Source organism: Stegodyphus dumicola, chromosome 4, assembly GCF_044657685.1.
Source record: "Stegodyphus dumicola isolate Sdum_Otavi_A_Nest chromosome 4, ASM4465768v1".
Classification (NCBI taxonomy): Eukaryota; Metazoa; Arthropoda; class Arachnida; order Araneae; family Eresidae; genus Stegodyphus; species Stegodyphus dumicola.
The window spans coordinates 256,629,681-256,646,074 of NC_140771.1; the positions used below are offsets into that span (position 1 = coordinate 256,629,681).

At 33.8% G+C, this 16,394-nt stretch overlaps 1 protein-coding gene across 1 annotated transcript; it reads left to right on the forward strand.

Annotated features, from left to right (window-relative positions):
• Positions 1–2,072: 2,072 nt before the first annotated feature.
• LOC146997861 (uncharacterized) lies at positions 2,073–15,332 on the forward strand. The gene is made up of 3 exons (XM_085816236.1): positions 2,073–2,181; positions 6,991–8,143; positions 15,028–15,332. The coding sequence occupies exons 2-3, from the start codon at positions 7,437–7,439 to the stop codon at positions 15,083–15,085; spliced, it is 765 nt and encodes a 254-aa protein (XP_085672362.1). The 5' UTR covers positions 2,073–2,181; positions 6,991–7,436; the 3' UTR covers positions 15,086–15,332.
• The last annotated feature ends 1,062 nt before the right edge of the window (positions 15,333–16,394 follow it).

Below are 16,394 nucleotides of genomic sequence, written 5' to 3' on the forward strand. Positions count from 1 at the left end.
CCGGCCGTAAGTTTTATTGATTTATCATTGTTATTTAGTTTCAGTGATTTTAGTAGACATCAGTACCTAGCTATAATTTTCCAAAAGTTAGTTAAGTGTTGTTTGTTTGGAGTGTGGCGATACTGAAGGAACTTGCTTTTGTTACTCGCCAACTGCATGCCCAAATTTCTAGCTTTAATGGATATTTTCAAGATGTGTGAAAAACACTTAATGCTCCATCGCTGCTGCGCTTGATCTGATTTATTCTCTGGCTCAAATATCTTCGGTGTTGATTTAATGAGTAATTATGATGAGTAATTGTTGTGATTGAAAGTTTATTATTTAAAATCGATCATCTGTATGTGTTTATCCAGTGGTTCTCAACCTTTTCACTAACGTGTACCATCTAAACACAAACTGAAAACCTTATGTACCACCACTACATTTTACAATGATTACTTTTCAGTTTCTCAATAGAGATATTAAAAAATATATTTTGCCATTTTCACAACCTATTGGCTGTATGTATTTCATATGCACACATAAGAAATATTAGATTAAAAATTGGTTATGTTTTTAATTATCAAAATTTCCTCTAATAGCTTTAATTTTAAAATTTAGTCTGAAATTTGGCTGTGCTTAAAATATTTGAATCTCTTTATGCCTGGTCTTATTTCACTTAGTTTTTAACGGTAAATTAGGATCCACTTATGATTTTATTCTGTATCTATTTTTCAAATTTAACATGGAAGAAAATCTTTGTTCACACAAATAGGTTGTGCATAATAAATAGGCGGTATAAATTTAATAGCTTTATTTGAAAATGCCTTTAAATTCTTTTTTTCTGTTCAGCCAAAAGTTAACAAATGAGCTATTTTTGAAATCTTCAGTTAAAGTTTGACCACAGAAAATTTCTCTCAATTGTTCTTTTTCCAAACGAGATAAAATTTCAGGTACATTTGAGCAAAATTTTCTTTTTCATAATCCTTGGGAAAATACATGTTGAGATTATTTATCAATGAAAAACAATTACTTTTAATGTCAGACATTAATTCTTTTATTTCAAATTATTTTCCATTAGAAAATTTTCTAAAATATGGTAAAATGTTTAAAATATTATTGTATAATTCTTAAATTATTAGCTCGAGTTTTTTATCGGTGCATTTATTGGTAAATAAATTAACACATTGTCCTTGCTATCCTAAATTTTATTCATTTAACTTTTCCAAAATATTTCCATGTTTTGCTTAGGGCCCCATAACACCTGAGAAGAGCCCTGGCAACTCTTATAATAAAACATATGTAAGTCCCGTTGCATAATTCTCCAAATAATCACTGCTGCGATGGTATTTGACCTACTTTGTAAAATGGCTTTCATCGATTTGTACTATTTTGTCGGGCCTTCTGATTTTACTGAAAGCTTTGTTTAGTATTCCTGCAAGCAACTGTCCCAATCTATTAATATTTTGTCAACCATCTGTTTAAGAAACAGAATGCAGTCACTAATGGATATCTAGAGCTAATTTTGTTTTCAAAATGCAAGGAAAAAATACAGTAATAACGGTTTGATTTATATGCTTGTTTTTGAATACAAAAGGGGGCTCATCGAAAATTATGCTTACATCAAATGAAAGCACATGTATTATAACGTCATTCTTATCTGTACTTGGTGTTAAATTATGCTGCTTGGCAACAGTGTTATGTTTGAAGGGATAATGATGAGTACGTTAGGCTAAGCTGTTACATTATAAGGCAATAATAATTTGCATGTTAAAATAAAGTGTCATTAAATAGTGGGAAAAATTACAGCTTGTAAATGAATTGCCATCTAATTTTAATTTTTCGTGCCATGGAAAGGATTGGCACTCTGGATAATTGGAGAGCTGTCCTGCATTTAAAAAAACCTTCCCGAGTCTTATTTATTGCATATTGCCAAATTTTTGTGGCATTAAATCAATTCATACATTGTTCTTTATGCTTATATATATGTTTTTAGTGTACTAGTGTTAAATTTTTTAATGTTCCTGAATGCAACTTTTTGCTTGAACTCCATGTTAAAAGATTTTATTTTTAATTTAAAAATTTTATTACAGCGCCGGCCGTGGACAAAGTCCATGTCGAAGTCCCAGGGTCCCGTGACTAGGTCACAATCAAAACTTAAGGGGGGCCCTGGGTCTTGGTTCTGAAACCTTTCTCTCTGAGGTAAGCTTCATTTAATTTATGCATTTTATTTTATGCTATTTTTTCATTGTTGCTAAACTGTTGTAATAAATAGTGAATTATTAGGTACATTTGTGACTATTTATTTCTATTTGTATATCATGTTATGTAGCTAAAAAAAATTATAAAGAATGCAAAGAAGTAAAACTAATAATGAAGGATGTCACTTCTGACCTTCATTTAAGTTTTGAAATGGTAATCTATATGGAGATGTCATAAGGCAATAACTGCCATTTTTCTTCATTGCCATTTCAATAACTGCCAAGCTTCTTGTGCATAGTTAGAGGAAACTGTTAATAAAAGCAGTGCATCTAACACATTGTAAAGATTTTTAACATGGATTCAAGTTAGGTGAATTGGATGACCACTTCCTGTAAGCAGTGTTTTTATGTTTGAGGTACTCATTCAGAAATTTTGGTTTATGCGGACATTCATAATTATCCATAAGAATAAATACTGGACAAACTGCTTTAGCATGCAGTCTTGCAGTGGGTTCAATAAAATCTCAGTGCAATGGAAGTGATATACTTGTGCAGATCACTGCAAGATGTTAAAAAAGAAAATACGTCCTTCAGTATTTTTTGTTGCTATTACAGGCACAGTGTCGAGTTCCATTCTTCTGAGCACTGTGACACTCACAGGGACAAAACCTCATGATACTGAGGAATACAGTTGTTTGGTAGGATGACTTCTTAATGTTACTAACTCTTAGAAAATAAAAGGTAAAAAGACTTACCTTTTAATCGATCTTCTTTCTTCTCCAAAGGCATATCCGGGAGTATTTTTCTTAAGTTCATCTATACACTACTCACAGAAAGAGAGAGGCTTCTAAGATAATAAGATATTTAATTTACAATAACAGCACTAAACTAAAAAATATATTTAACACAAAGATAAGGATTACATGCTTCACTCAAACGTCCATCACGAGTTCTCAAAGTTCAACTAAAACGTTCTGATTTAGTTTTTGCTGCGTGCATGCGCAAATCATGTGGTTGTCGGTGAGAGTTTCAACATATTCCCGCCTTTAAATTTGCTGAAAAATCAAATTTAAAACTGTAACCTTTGAACAGGCTTTACCATTCGACCACTTCTTGTAGTCATTGATGGAATCTTTTCGCTCTTAAGATCTTGATGCAAGTCATTGCGAATATCCGGATCACAGTAAGTCTCTGGTTCATCAGAAGAGCTGCTTGCCACATTTCTAAATCTAAACTGTTCATCTGATGATGTTATCTCCAAAGGATACAATGCTTGGCTGGTCGCAAAACTTCTCCAAGCTTAGTCTTGACCTTAACTAAATGCACATGTCCATCCCGAGATTTAAAAATCTCGGTTACTTTCGCCAATAACCAGTCTGTTCGCTTCTTATTATCATCGGACACTAAAACAAGATCTCCTATTTTCAGAGGTTGTGAAGCTTTTACATGTTCATAATTTTGCCGTAACTGTCCGAGATATTCGATTCAAAATCTTTTACATAGATCTAGTAAAAGTTTTTGTCGATAAATAAGCCTTTCGTTTAAAGATTTCGCATCTATATTATCCAGATCAGGTACTCCAATTTGTCGAATCTCGTGGAGAAACATGGAAGGTGTGATAGGACATAAATCTTCAACATCTTCCGAGACACGTCAATGGACGATTATTCATTATTGCTTCACAGTCACACAAAATTGTTATCATTTCTTCATAATTCAGAGATGATCATCCTAAAACTTTGTGAAGGATTCTTTTCAGGACTCCTATTAATCGCCCCCACCATCCTACCCACCAGGGAGCTGATGGCGGAAGAAATTTCCATGTGATCCTGTGTAGCTTGTTCTAAGATTTTTTCCCAATTTAAGCTTTTGAATAATCTATCACTTCCTTTGAAATTCGTTCCATTGTCGGAATAGAGGGTGTGGGGTCTTCCATGTCTAGCAATGAAACGTCTCAGCTCTTGCAGAAAACTTTCAGTTGATAGCGAGAAAATCAATTCCAAATGTACTGCACGAAAAACAGCACAGGTAAAAATCACTATCAGTGATTTTTGATTTCCCTTCAGTATCAAAGGTTCAGTCAAGTCAACACCTACATTCTCAAATACTGCTGCTTCTCTTACTCAGTCTTCAGGGAGAGGAGCACTGGGTGTTTTTGAAGAACTAGTATCGAACCTCTGACATACAACACAGCTTCTTATGACTTTCTTGACAGTCCTTCGTGCTTTCAAAATCCAATATTGTTCTCATAAAGCGGATATTAAAAATTGTACTCCTGCAAGATTGTTCATTTCATGTTTAGCTCTAATTAATTTTACTACAATAAGATGATCTGAAGGAAGAATAATGGGAAATCGAAAATTTTCTGTATCATCTCTTCTCAGAATTCTGGTTTTAACCCTGAGGATTCCGTTAGAATCAATCGTTGGTTGAAGCACACGTAATCTTTTGTCATCTAATTCAGAAAATGATTCACTCTGCACTAATCTCAAAAGAGTTAATTCGGCTCCTTTAATTTCTTCCGCTGTAATTGTTCCAAAAGTTCTTTCAATAGGACGTAGTCTGACATTTTTAACAAAACGGAAGATCCAAGATATTATCTTTAGAATGGTATTGTACGAAGAAATCTTATCAAAATTAACTTCAGTCATAGCATTCGAATCAACTGCAGAAATTATTGTCTTCTTTTTTTCAGCATTTATAATGTCAATATTTGGTACAATTTCAGAGGTAGGCCATTTTTCTGGATCATTTCTCAACCATTCAGGACCCCTCCCACCATTTCGATTTGACTAAGTTTCCGGACTGCATCCTCGGGAAGGAAGGTCCGCTGGATTTAGCGTTCCAGGAATATAATTCCAGTCGTTTGGATTACTTAGAGTACGGATTTCTTTCACTCTCTTGTGAACGAAAACGGCCTAGTTTTCATTCTTTTTTATTCAAAATAATGCATCCATAGAATCACTCCAATAATAAATAGGCAAGCTTTCTAGTCTCAAATCTTCCTTAACATGAAGTGCCAGTCTAGCACCAATCGTACAAGCTAAGAGCTCTAATTGAGGTATGGAAATCGGCTTGATAGGTGCCACTGTGGATCGAGCTGAGATGAGCTGACATGTAATGGAATTTTCATTACAGCTTCGCATAAATATGCATGTGGCGTAAGCAGATTTACTCAGGTCACAAAACACGTGTAAAGATAAATTGGAAATTCTTTTGAAGTCAGCAAAAATTCTTCTGGGTATAGCTATTTTTTCCAAATTGTGCAATTTATTTTTCCAACTTTCGAATTTGTCAGAAATGCTTGTAGATAAATTGTTACCCCATGAAATCTTCTGTTTCCAGCATTCTTGAAGCATTAACTTAGGAAACAGAGTAACAGGAGCTGTAAACCCAATCGGGTCAAAAATCCTGTGTACTATTGACAATATATTCCTTTTGCTGACAGGCTGTTTCACAGAACTATCTTTAAAGTCACAGGACAAGTGTTATTTGATAAATTCCATTTCAACCCCAGAACTCATACGGTTTTATCGGAGTCTTCATTGCAAGAATTTCCTTTAAAGTTTAAAGTTTCACCGCTAGGTTCATTGTAACACCATCTCCTTAAATCAAATTTAGCAGTCGACGTAATTTCCATCGACACATTAATGAAAGTGTTTAGTTCTTCAATAGTATCAACGCTTACCTCTTGTTGATGTTCAGGAACTAAGAGTTCTAAGGAAATTTCTAGTTCCTCTGCATTCACTTCTGTTTTTGGTAATTCAGTTTCAATTTGGCCAATTAATTTTGTAACGGCAGCTCTTATGTGGCCGCGTTTCCTTTTCAATGTATCGATGAATTCCGTCATTGTTTAATATATAGTCAATAATTCAACAAATATCAACAATTCACTTTCATCATGGCAGGGATGCCAAAAAATGTATAATTCTTAGAAAATAAAAGGTAAAAAACGTACCTTTTAATCGATCTTCTTTCTTCTCCAATGACATATCCGGGAGTATTTTTCTTAAGTACACCTATACACTACTCACAGAAAGAGAGAGGCTTCTAAGATAATAAGATATTAAATTTACAATAACAGCACTAAACTAATATATATATGTATAACACAAAGATAAGGATTACATGTTTCACTGAAATGTCTGTCCATCACGAGTTCTCAAAAATCAACTAAAAAGTTCTGATTTAGTTTTTGCTGCGCGCATGCGCAAATCACGTGGTTGTTGGTGAGAGTTTCAACACTAACAGAGGCCGTTTGAAGTCTTTAACATGAATTTGCAATATTTTTTACAATAATTTTAAATTCGTCATAGTTTAAAGTGTTGGCTTTATTTTCTGTTTAACACAATAAGTGAAGGGGGCTTTTCACTAATCTGGGACACAAACAAAAAATCTAGAACACTTTCACACATATATTTATTTCAAATATGCATGCAAGCAATCGCTAATTCAATAAATAACAATCAGTCATATTACTTATTTCTATTACTTTATATTTATTCTAAAAATAAATAAAAATATGAAAAAACATGGCGTGCAAATGCCTCTGCGTCGAAACGACTTGCTTCGGAAAATACTAGTTACAAAGTTTTTGTTTTACCAAAGTTAGCAAATTAATATTATTACGTCTACCCACAAAATTAAAAAATAACTATTCTTTATGTTTTTATAGCTTTTAAGTAACATATTAGCAACACGCTTTATTTATTTTGTTGTTAAGCAAAAAATCGACATAATATACCAGTTTTTGTATGCTGCTTGTGCTTATTTTTTATTTTGTTTCACCCTTAAATCCTTATGTTTTTAGGTTGGAGAAAAGAGGAGCCAAAAGACAGTGAGGAGTTGCAGAGTAAAAAGGACACTCAGAGGGGGCCAATAGTAGTCATAACTAACAGCAGTAGTTGTGAAGATGTTCACAGTGCAGAGGAAGACTAGACTTCTAATGAAGCTGAAGTTAAAAAGGACCTAAACTCAGTAACTGGAGATTTAGATACAAATAATGTAAATAATCTGAAAAATGGTGTAATCTCTGACTGCCAGGAGAAGAAATACAGCAGCTAAAAATGCAACACCCAAAACTTTTAGTAATGAAATAAATTCTGGAACTCTTCTATCACCACCTGTTCCTTCAAGCTCAAAATTATCCAGCACATCGAAGAATTCCGAAAAGCCGGTGAAAGCAAAAGGTAAAATTGGGTCACCACCTACATCAACCCCTAAAACGTCTTATCTCACCCCAGTGTGCCTCCAAGAATGAGTAAACAAATTCCAGCTCGTCGAACACGTAGCGACCCTGAATCTGCTGATCAACCCTCTCGCATTCCGAGGCCCATATTTACTGGCAGTCGTTCGTCCGTTTCGCCTACCCTCACTAAATCCAGTCAAAAAGGCTCTTGGAGCGCAAAGATAAATGTAGCTAAGAAATCAAAGATTGCTGAAAATTCTAAATTAAACAGTAACAAACATTCTACTTGCATCGAAATCCAAGATGCTCCAACAGAACCTGCGTCTTCTGAAACCGAGCTCGAACAGAATGAGGGAACGTGCCCAATTAAAAATATTTTTGACGAAAATTCAAAAGAGATTGTAACACCTACCAACAATGGGGATGTGAAGGAAGTACTATCCATGGATAGCAATAGTTGTAACGGCCATGAGGTTTTTGTTCGCTGTGAGTCTGACGCTTGCAATATTTCGAAAGTGGAAGTATTCAACAAAGCAATGCCTGTCTTCGAAAATTCAGTGGTTGATTCCGCTCCACTTAAGGAGGTTTTGAAAGAAATTTCTGGTACTAACCCTTTCAGAATGAGTGAAATGAATCCATTCAAGGGTGGCACAGATTGTAAAAATCCATTTTTGAAAATCACTAATCCATTCGAGGACACAGTGGAGGAAATTCCAGCCTTCCAATCAAAAGGTCAGATGTCATCGACTTTAATTCCTCCCCCAGTTCCTGAGAGGTAAGTTACAAATAACCTTTCTAAAATTGTTTTAATAAAATAAGTTTGATTATTTTCAATTTGAAACATTAAATTCAAAACACTTGTTGCGAAGCACACAGAAAATATATAAATCAAATATATTCAAAACAGTTCGTTCAGTTGCGGGCTGCCTCTACCCGAGGCTGGGTGCATTATGAATAAAGACAAATGTTCTTAATAAACCATTCTTTATTTTCATCAAAACTGTCTCACTCTTCCGAGAACAGCTTTCGTACCATCTACAAGCATTCCATTCGAAACACTCAGCACGCACGCTGACGTCACGAACAGCAGCGCCTCGCGCCAGTTATTACTTCAGTTCATTTCACAACATCCTCCCCCCTTGAGACTCAAGTTGAGTCTCAAGCTCATAACAAACATTATTTAAAAGTTCAAATTTTTTTGGAGCTCTCACAAGTCATCCAGAGGAGGAATACTGTTGCATCACCATTTAATCAGGTGCAATTTCCCTTTTTAACGTACATCCAGCACTAGAATTAGATTCCTCTGCACCCAGTTTCTTATCATGAATTATGTTTCTATCATTGGCCTGTATCTCCAGAGGAAAGATGCGTTGTATTGGTCATACAACTGTTCCATGCCGGGTCTTAAGTTTAACCGTACGAATCTTTCCATAACGTCCAGGAATCAATTCTGTAATTCGGGCTAAAGGCCAAAATAAACGTTTTCTGTTATCATCCTCCATCTATTTCTCCTACTACAGGTTCCCGAGATCGTTTTTCATTATGCTTTTGAACCAGCTGACTAAGGTATTCTTTTCTAAATCGTTGTCTCAGATCATTTAACAATTTAGTTCTATACTTTAATCTCTTATTAAGACTTGACAAACTTAATTCATCAAGATCTTCAACATTGGAATTTCTGTTCTCGATAAGAAACATGTCGGGTGTCAGAGGTACTAATTCTTGCGAATCTTCAGAAACATAAGTTAAGGGTCTACAATTAATTATAGTTTTACGATGACAAATAATAGTATAAGGTTCTTCATATGATAACACTGATTTACCTAAAGTATGTTTCAGCAATTCTTTTACTGTACGAACCAACCTAATTAAATTTTCAATTTAATTAGGTTGAATTTTCAATTTAATTAGGTTGAATTTTCTCAGAATTTTCAATTTCATACTGTGAAAGTTCAATGTTTCTATTCTTTTCAGAACCATCTTTACAATTATTTACAAATCTAAATATCCATGCAAATATTCTAATCATTTTATCATAATTGGATACACTGATTCGATGCCAAGGGGTTGCGTCTTTTGATAGATCAATATTCACTATTTTTATCTTTTCCCTCTCCAATTCTACTTCTTCATGCAAAGAAATAATCTCACCAGTGGGCCAGGTTTCAGGGCCTTCTCGCAACCACAAGGGGCCTTCCCACCATCTAGACCGAAGCATTTGCTTCGCAAAACATCCGCGCGATAACAAGTCGGCAATATTCAGTTTCCCTGGGACATGTCTCCATGAATGACCTCGCGTCAACTCTCGAATCTCTTTAACCCTATTTTCGATGAAAACGGACCAATTTCCTTGCTCTGTTATCCACCAAAGGGCAGTGGTTGAATCAGACCAGAAGGTAACTTTTAAATCGGGCAAACTGAGAGCCTTGATAATAGAATTTGCAAGTCTAGAACCTATACAACAGGCCATTAATTCTAAGCGAGGAATGCTTAAAGATTTCAAAGATGATACTCTAGACTTAGTCCGTATGAGATTTATTTTTTAATTCTAAGCGAGGAATACTTAGAGTTCAAAGGCGATACTCTAGACTTAGTCCGTACAAGATTTATTTTTACTTCAGAATTAAATAATCGAACAAAGACGCACGCTGCATACACTCCCTTGCAAGCATCCACAAATACATGTAGTTAAGATGTGTCATTGATAAACAAGTATCGAGGCAAAGTAACATCTTTCAAAACATTAACTTCTTTAAACCAGTTCAAAAATATATTTACATCATTTGGAAATAATTCATCATCCCATGCAATTTTCACTTTCCACAATTTTTGCAACAACAATTTCGGAAGCAATGTAGTTGGCATTAATAAACCAATAGGATCAAAAATTGTCTGCACAATTGCCAAAATTGACCTCTTTGTGATTTTCGTATCACAGGTCAATGTATCTGTATCTGTGCAGCACCTCAGAGTATCATTATCCAAATTCCAAATTACCCCCAAAACGGAAGTATCCCCTGAATGTTTGTCAACATTTGTACCAGCCACATTGCTTTCAAAACCGCGCAAGTTAAAACATCTATTTGACATGATTAATTTGGAATGTTCAATAAAAGTAAACTGTTAAACTGTTCATCAATACTAAAAACACTAGATAAACAATTATCCACATAAAATGACGATTTCAATTTTTGAGCAACTTCACTATATTGACGTGGACAGTTTTCTAATAGATGCTTTATAGATGCAATCAACAAGTAGGGGCTCGAAGAAACTCCAAACACAACTCAGCAATGCCTATAAATTAATTACCCTTCATTGCATGGGAAAAAAAATCTGAGAAAATCTCTATCTTTAGATGCGACAAATAACATTAGAAAAGCTTTTTCAATATCGGCACTAATACCTATCGGATACATTCTAAAATGATCTATAATATCAGGTATTAATTCAATAAGATTTATTCCTTTACACAAACATTCGTTCAAAGAGAGTTTTCCTTTCTCAGATGCAGAAGCGTCAAAAACAGGAATTTTCATGGTTTCACTTATTAATTTGATTACAGGCCTATACGGCAAATAATGACATTCATTATTTAGTTCGGTTTCTAGTACGCATTCAATAATATTCAACCTTTCCCATTCCTTGAACACATTTTGGTGATCATCGAAAAATTTACTACATCTGAGTTTATATATCATCTTTTGATACCTTTTCCAGGATAATTCTTTATTATCGGTTAAATGTGTCATATCACATTTCCAAGGAAGTTCTACTTCATATCTTCCATCTGGAAGAATTTTTATTTTATTCTAAAATTCAGATAAATTAAAACTTTCTTTCATGTTAACAGTTTCAATTGGAGCGCATATTCCTATTTTTTCAAGTTCCCATAACTCATTCAGAGGAATTCTCCTGACATGCATTGAAAATGTTTTCAAAATATTATCCTTTTCACCCGAATTTCGTTTTCCGTCCACCCAAGTTTCGTTTCAGAATTTCCCGTCAATAATTTTCCTATAACATCTGCTCCGATTAAAAGGTTAATTTCAGTTTCCTTTCGCAATGGATCAGAAAATTCGATTTCTTTTTCTTTTAATTAATTCAAAATCTCTTTATCTTTAACCTTAGGAATAAATCCGCAAATCTTTCTCAGAAAGTGCTTCAAAACTACATGCAAACGTTCCTTTTAACCCTTTGAAGTGGTTTGTCAATTTTTTAACCTCCGAAAAAATGCTAATTTTTCTACACCAAAATCTATAATCGTAAGTGTCTAGTGTTTTCTTTCGATTCTAAATGGCAACATCACCCTGTGAATGCTCAATATTTTACAGTTATGAAATTAATATACCTCGTTCCAAGGTATCATGTTAGAAGATTGATAAATTCTATTAGAGGGGAAAGAAAAAATTCAAAATCTGCAAATATATCACGTACACATGCTGAATCTTATATATTTACTTCAATTCAGTCAGAAGTGATAATTAACAGAAGATTATTTATACGATTTTAAAACCGGTATATAATATATACCGGCGCCCATACTAAGGGTACCATGCCAATAGATGGCAGCACCAGTCTTTTTCTTTTTCTACTCTGTGACATAAGAGAATTCCTTTATTATTATAACAGTTTATGATGTAATAATTTTTCATGATTAATTTATAAGTTGTTTAGGATTAAATATTATGTTCATGGAGGAATGGGGAGTTTACTGACTCTGCACTAGGACTGAATACAAGTATATTCATTTCATTTATTCTTTGTGTACTCAGCTCAAGTTTCATTCGTGTGTGTTTAGCTAAAATTTTTATTTCAGCACTTATCCCTTTCCCAAGAGAAAGACTCATTGATTTCAAAATTGCCATCTGGGGTCAAAACTTTACACAATTATGGGAGTTAAACGTGGCATGCTAGCCCCCAAAAGACACCTGTTGCTTCATGTTTTCCAAAATCCTAGAATGCAAGAAAATGAAAAGAGGTGATTGACAACCAATTTGTCATTTGTTACGTCTTCTTCCCTTTGTGAGGTGTGATAAGATCACACAAAGGGAAAGCTCACTTAAAATGAAAATGTACTTAAGTTCCATCTCATAGTGTAATCACAAAAACTGCTGGTTTGAAAGCACGTTTTTATTCTTAAGAAAATTTCTTTTTAATTCTTTTGCGCTGTGGTTGATACAAATAGGTTGTTTCCGAAATAAATTTTCACAGTTAGTGAAAGGAGGAAAAATATTTCTAAGGCCCGTTTTAGATGCAAACTAAAATTTATCCAGAAGTTGGAAAGGAGCCCCTATGAAGCCAAAGGGGGTTGAAAATCAGAATAAGAGCTTGAGGTGTATCAAATAATAAAATTGTTTAACGCCGTGGAGGGGAGGGCGATTCTTTGTATCATAGTATGAAGCATGGTGTTTTTCACATATTATCTAAAGCATAAAATACAACATACTTTCTTAGCTGAGTCAGTCGTAGAGCTTAATTTTTCAATTTTTTTAATTTTCGTCTGAGTTACATCTGCTTGTAATATTATACTAGTTCAGTTACAGCATGATACGATTTACACATGTAGCGTTATATTTGCTAAATTTTTTTATAAAATAATATTGAATTTAAATCAAGTTGAAAAGCTTTTTACCCATATTTTACATAGGTATGTTCAGCTAGGTTGCATCATCAAAGTGCATAAAAACATAAATTTTATTTTTAAAATTTTTTTTAAAAAAATTTTGTCTTTAGATTTACATAACCATATTCAAGCACTCATCACTACAGATGTACATCAAAAGTACCAGAAATTAATTTTAAAAACAAAGATTAACAGTTGGCAGCTACCTGGAAAAAAATGTCCTAGAGGGGCGCCGGTATAAAATATATACCGGCTCTCAAAATTCAGGATTTCGCTCTAGATTTTTTTTAAGTCTCAATTTTGTGTCCTTAGGGTCCATAAGTTATAGTTCATGCAAAATTTTACCACAGTTTAAATTATTTTATATACCGCCCCTCAAAGGGTTAAATTGCTGACCTCGACTGAAAACACTTTGTGTTGTTTAAGTTTCGTTTCCTCCCCCCAAAACAGTGCATGTATAACTGTCTCCTCCCAAAGTGGAGATGCTTTAAGCTGACTCAGCTATCAATTATGCAGCGAATAATTTCCTCACGACCTTGACACTGAATTCGAATGCAAACCTTTTGCAAAAATACAGTTTTGCTTCTGCCACAGTTAGAAAGAGAACTCTCTTTTGAAACATGTATCTGATCATTATTTTTTAGCTTTTGATTACACATTAAATCAAAATGATTAAAACTTTTACAAATAAAACAACTTAACTTACCTTTCAAAGGACAAAATTTACTAATGTGACTCGCTCTTTTCAGACAAGAGAAACAAGCACCTTTTTTCAATAACAGTTGTTTTTCAGCTAAAGTCATTTTTTTTGTAGTGTAACATTTTTCACTAAAATGTTTCTTTTCACAAAAATTACAGTTTGGAACACTCTTACCTGAATTCTCAAGACTTACTAGAGCTGACGCTGTTACGGGTTCATTTTGCTTTACCTGTTCGTGGTTAGTCTTTCTTCCGATGGTTCGGTTGGGAAGCGAAATGAGTTCTTGCAAGTAGAACCATCTCTTCCCCCTTAACTTCCTGTTTTAAGAAATTCATTAAATGTTGCAAGGATCGAGTCCCTTTAGTTTCATTGGAGTCGTGATTTCTGCTTCTTTCCTATGCCATCAATACTTCTTCTGGTAAGCAACTTTCCACTAAGGGGGTCAAAAAATCCCCATATTTTTCTTGGGTTCTCCCCAAACTTTCCAATGCTCGCAATTTTTCTTCTAGTTCATCATACAGGGATGGTAGATCAGTTTTGCTCTTCCGGTTACAGCGTTCTTTATCACTAGGCTTAACAAGTCTCTCACATAGATTTGCACAAGTAAATCTTCGCATAATAATAATTCATTCATGTCATGTTCGTTTTTGTTCTTGTACTGCTCGCTTATTTTTAATGATCAGCAAACTAATGCTTTTAGATAAATGTGAAAACAATTACATTGAGAAAATTATTTCTGTACACTGATAAATGTACAGAAGTACAACAAAGTTTATAAATTAGTGGATGAGTTTTGATCAGTATTTAATATCTGATACAAAATAACTGAAACACGATCAGAAAATTGCATGAGGCAAAATGGCTAAAATTTTGAATTTTTATTTTAGATGCCAAGAAAAGAACAAAGTATATTTATGTGTTGTAACATAATAAGATTGGAAACTAAATGAGGTACTATGCGAAGTCAAGAAATAATGGTGGGGGCCTTGTAATGATCATTTGAGTTCATTGCAAAAATGTTTATTGATCATAGATTGTTTCAGTTTTACCGAGGGCCTCAATAATTTTGTTAGCATGACTGCTGCTACAGTAATATGATACATCTTAACTACGAAGTTGATGGCTTAAAATTAGTTCATGTTGATTGATCATTGATTGTTTCAGTTTTATCAAGGGCCTCAATAATTTTGTTAACATGACTGCTGGTACAGTAATATAGTACATCTTAACTACCAAGTTTATAATTTAAAATTAGTTTATTTGGAGGACATAAGTAAATATAATGTGATGTAAAAATTAGCATCTGAGTTAAAGATATCAAATTTTTATTTAGGCACTTGACAAAATCAGGCGTGGAAGTCTCATTCCAAACAAGGAGGATAGAACGTTGACCATCACTGACACTGGTATTAGTATGACCACCAAAGACAACTGTAAACAACTTAGGGACAACTGTCAAATTTGGTACCAAAGCATTTATGGAAGCACTGCAGGCTGGTGCTGATATCTCTATGATTGGACAGTTTGCCATAGGTTTCTACTCTGCTCAGTTGCAGACAAAGTGACTGTAACATCAAAATATAATGAGGATGATAACTTGGGAATCATCAGCTGGTGGATCTCTCATTTTTCGACCTGACCATGGTAAGTTATTTAGTGGCAAATTGCAGTATTAATTATAATATGTTAAGTTTATAGTTTAAAATTAAGTCATTGGATGATATAAATAAATATAATGTGATGTAAAAACTAGCATCTGAATTAAAGATATCAATTTTTTTATTTAGGCACTTCGCAAAATCAGGTATGAAAGTGTGACAGATCTTAGCGAATTGGACGGCTGTAAAAATCTGTACATTAAAATCATCTTGAACAAAGAAGATAGAACCTTGACCATCATTGACACTGGTATTGGTATGACCAATGTAGATCTGGTAAACTTGGTGATTTGGTAAACAACAGATCTCCCAGTTTTTAATTTTGTAGTAAGGAAAATATTTTCCTATTATAAAATTGCAAGAAATTGTACCCTGAAAAGAGCACTAAACTCTAGTTAATTATTCATTTCCACATACCAAATGATGCAAAATTTTTTATGAACAAAAGTGCTAATTGTGCAAATTGACAACCATAGTGATAACTCAATGATAAATTTCAAAATATAGAATTTATTCATCATTGGTTTTTATTCACATTGAACATTTGTACATATATTTATCTACTAATCCATTTTTAATCCTTTTAGGTGCATTCTTATCAAAAATTATAAATACCTGTGTAAATTGGTTCATGAAATGTATGAACAAAATAAATAATAATGCTTAATTAAGCATGAACAAAAGTAAGAAATTATCACATGATGCCAGTAAATTGGTGAAGCTCAGCTCAGTTTTACTGTTGTTACAGTAAGCACCACAGATGTTAACAAATATTTTACATGGAAGTTAGGAATCCTTTGGATCCAAAGGGGCCCACAGAAGACGTTTCTCCACTATCCTGCAGGAATGGATTAGATTCTGTAATCATTAGTATTATTATTGAGGAAAATTTTGGAAGTTCCTTTGAAATCCACACTGAGGAGGAAATTAATACAGACAATAATTCTGCCCTCTAAAAATTAAGCTTTTGCTATTTTTACCCAATAAAAGATGTTAGTATTGAGGATTCCCTCCCAACTCTATTCCAAATGCTTGTAACATT

Bases quoted from the DNA above. Each gene is read 5' to 3' on its own strand.
- LOC146997861 (XM_085816236.1), top strand. From the start codon at position 7,437: ATGAGTAAACAAATTCCAGCTCGTCGAACACGTAGCGACCCTGAATCT. The intron at 8,144-15,027 runs GTAAGTTACAAA...ATTTTTATTTAG, and splicing joins CCTCCCCCAGTTCCTGAGAG to GCACTTGACAAAATCAGGCG.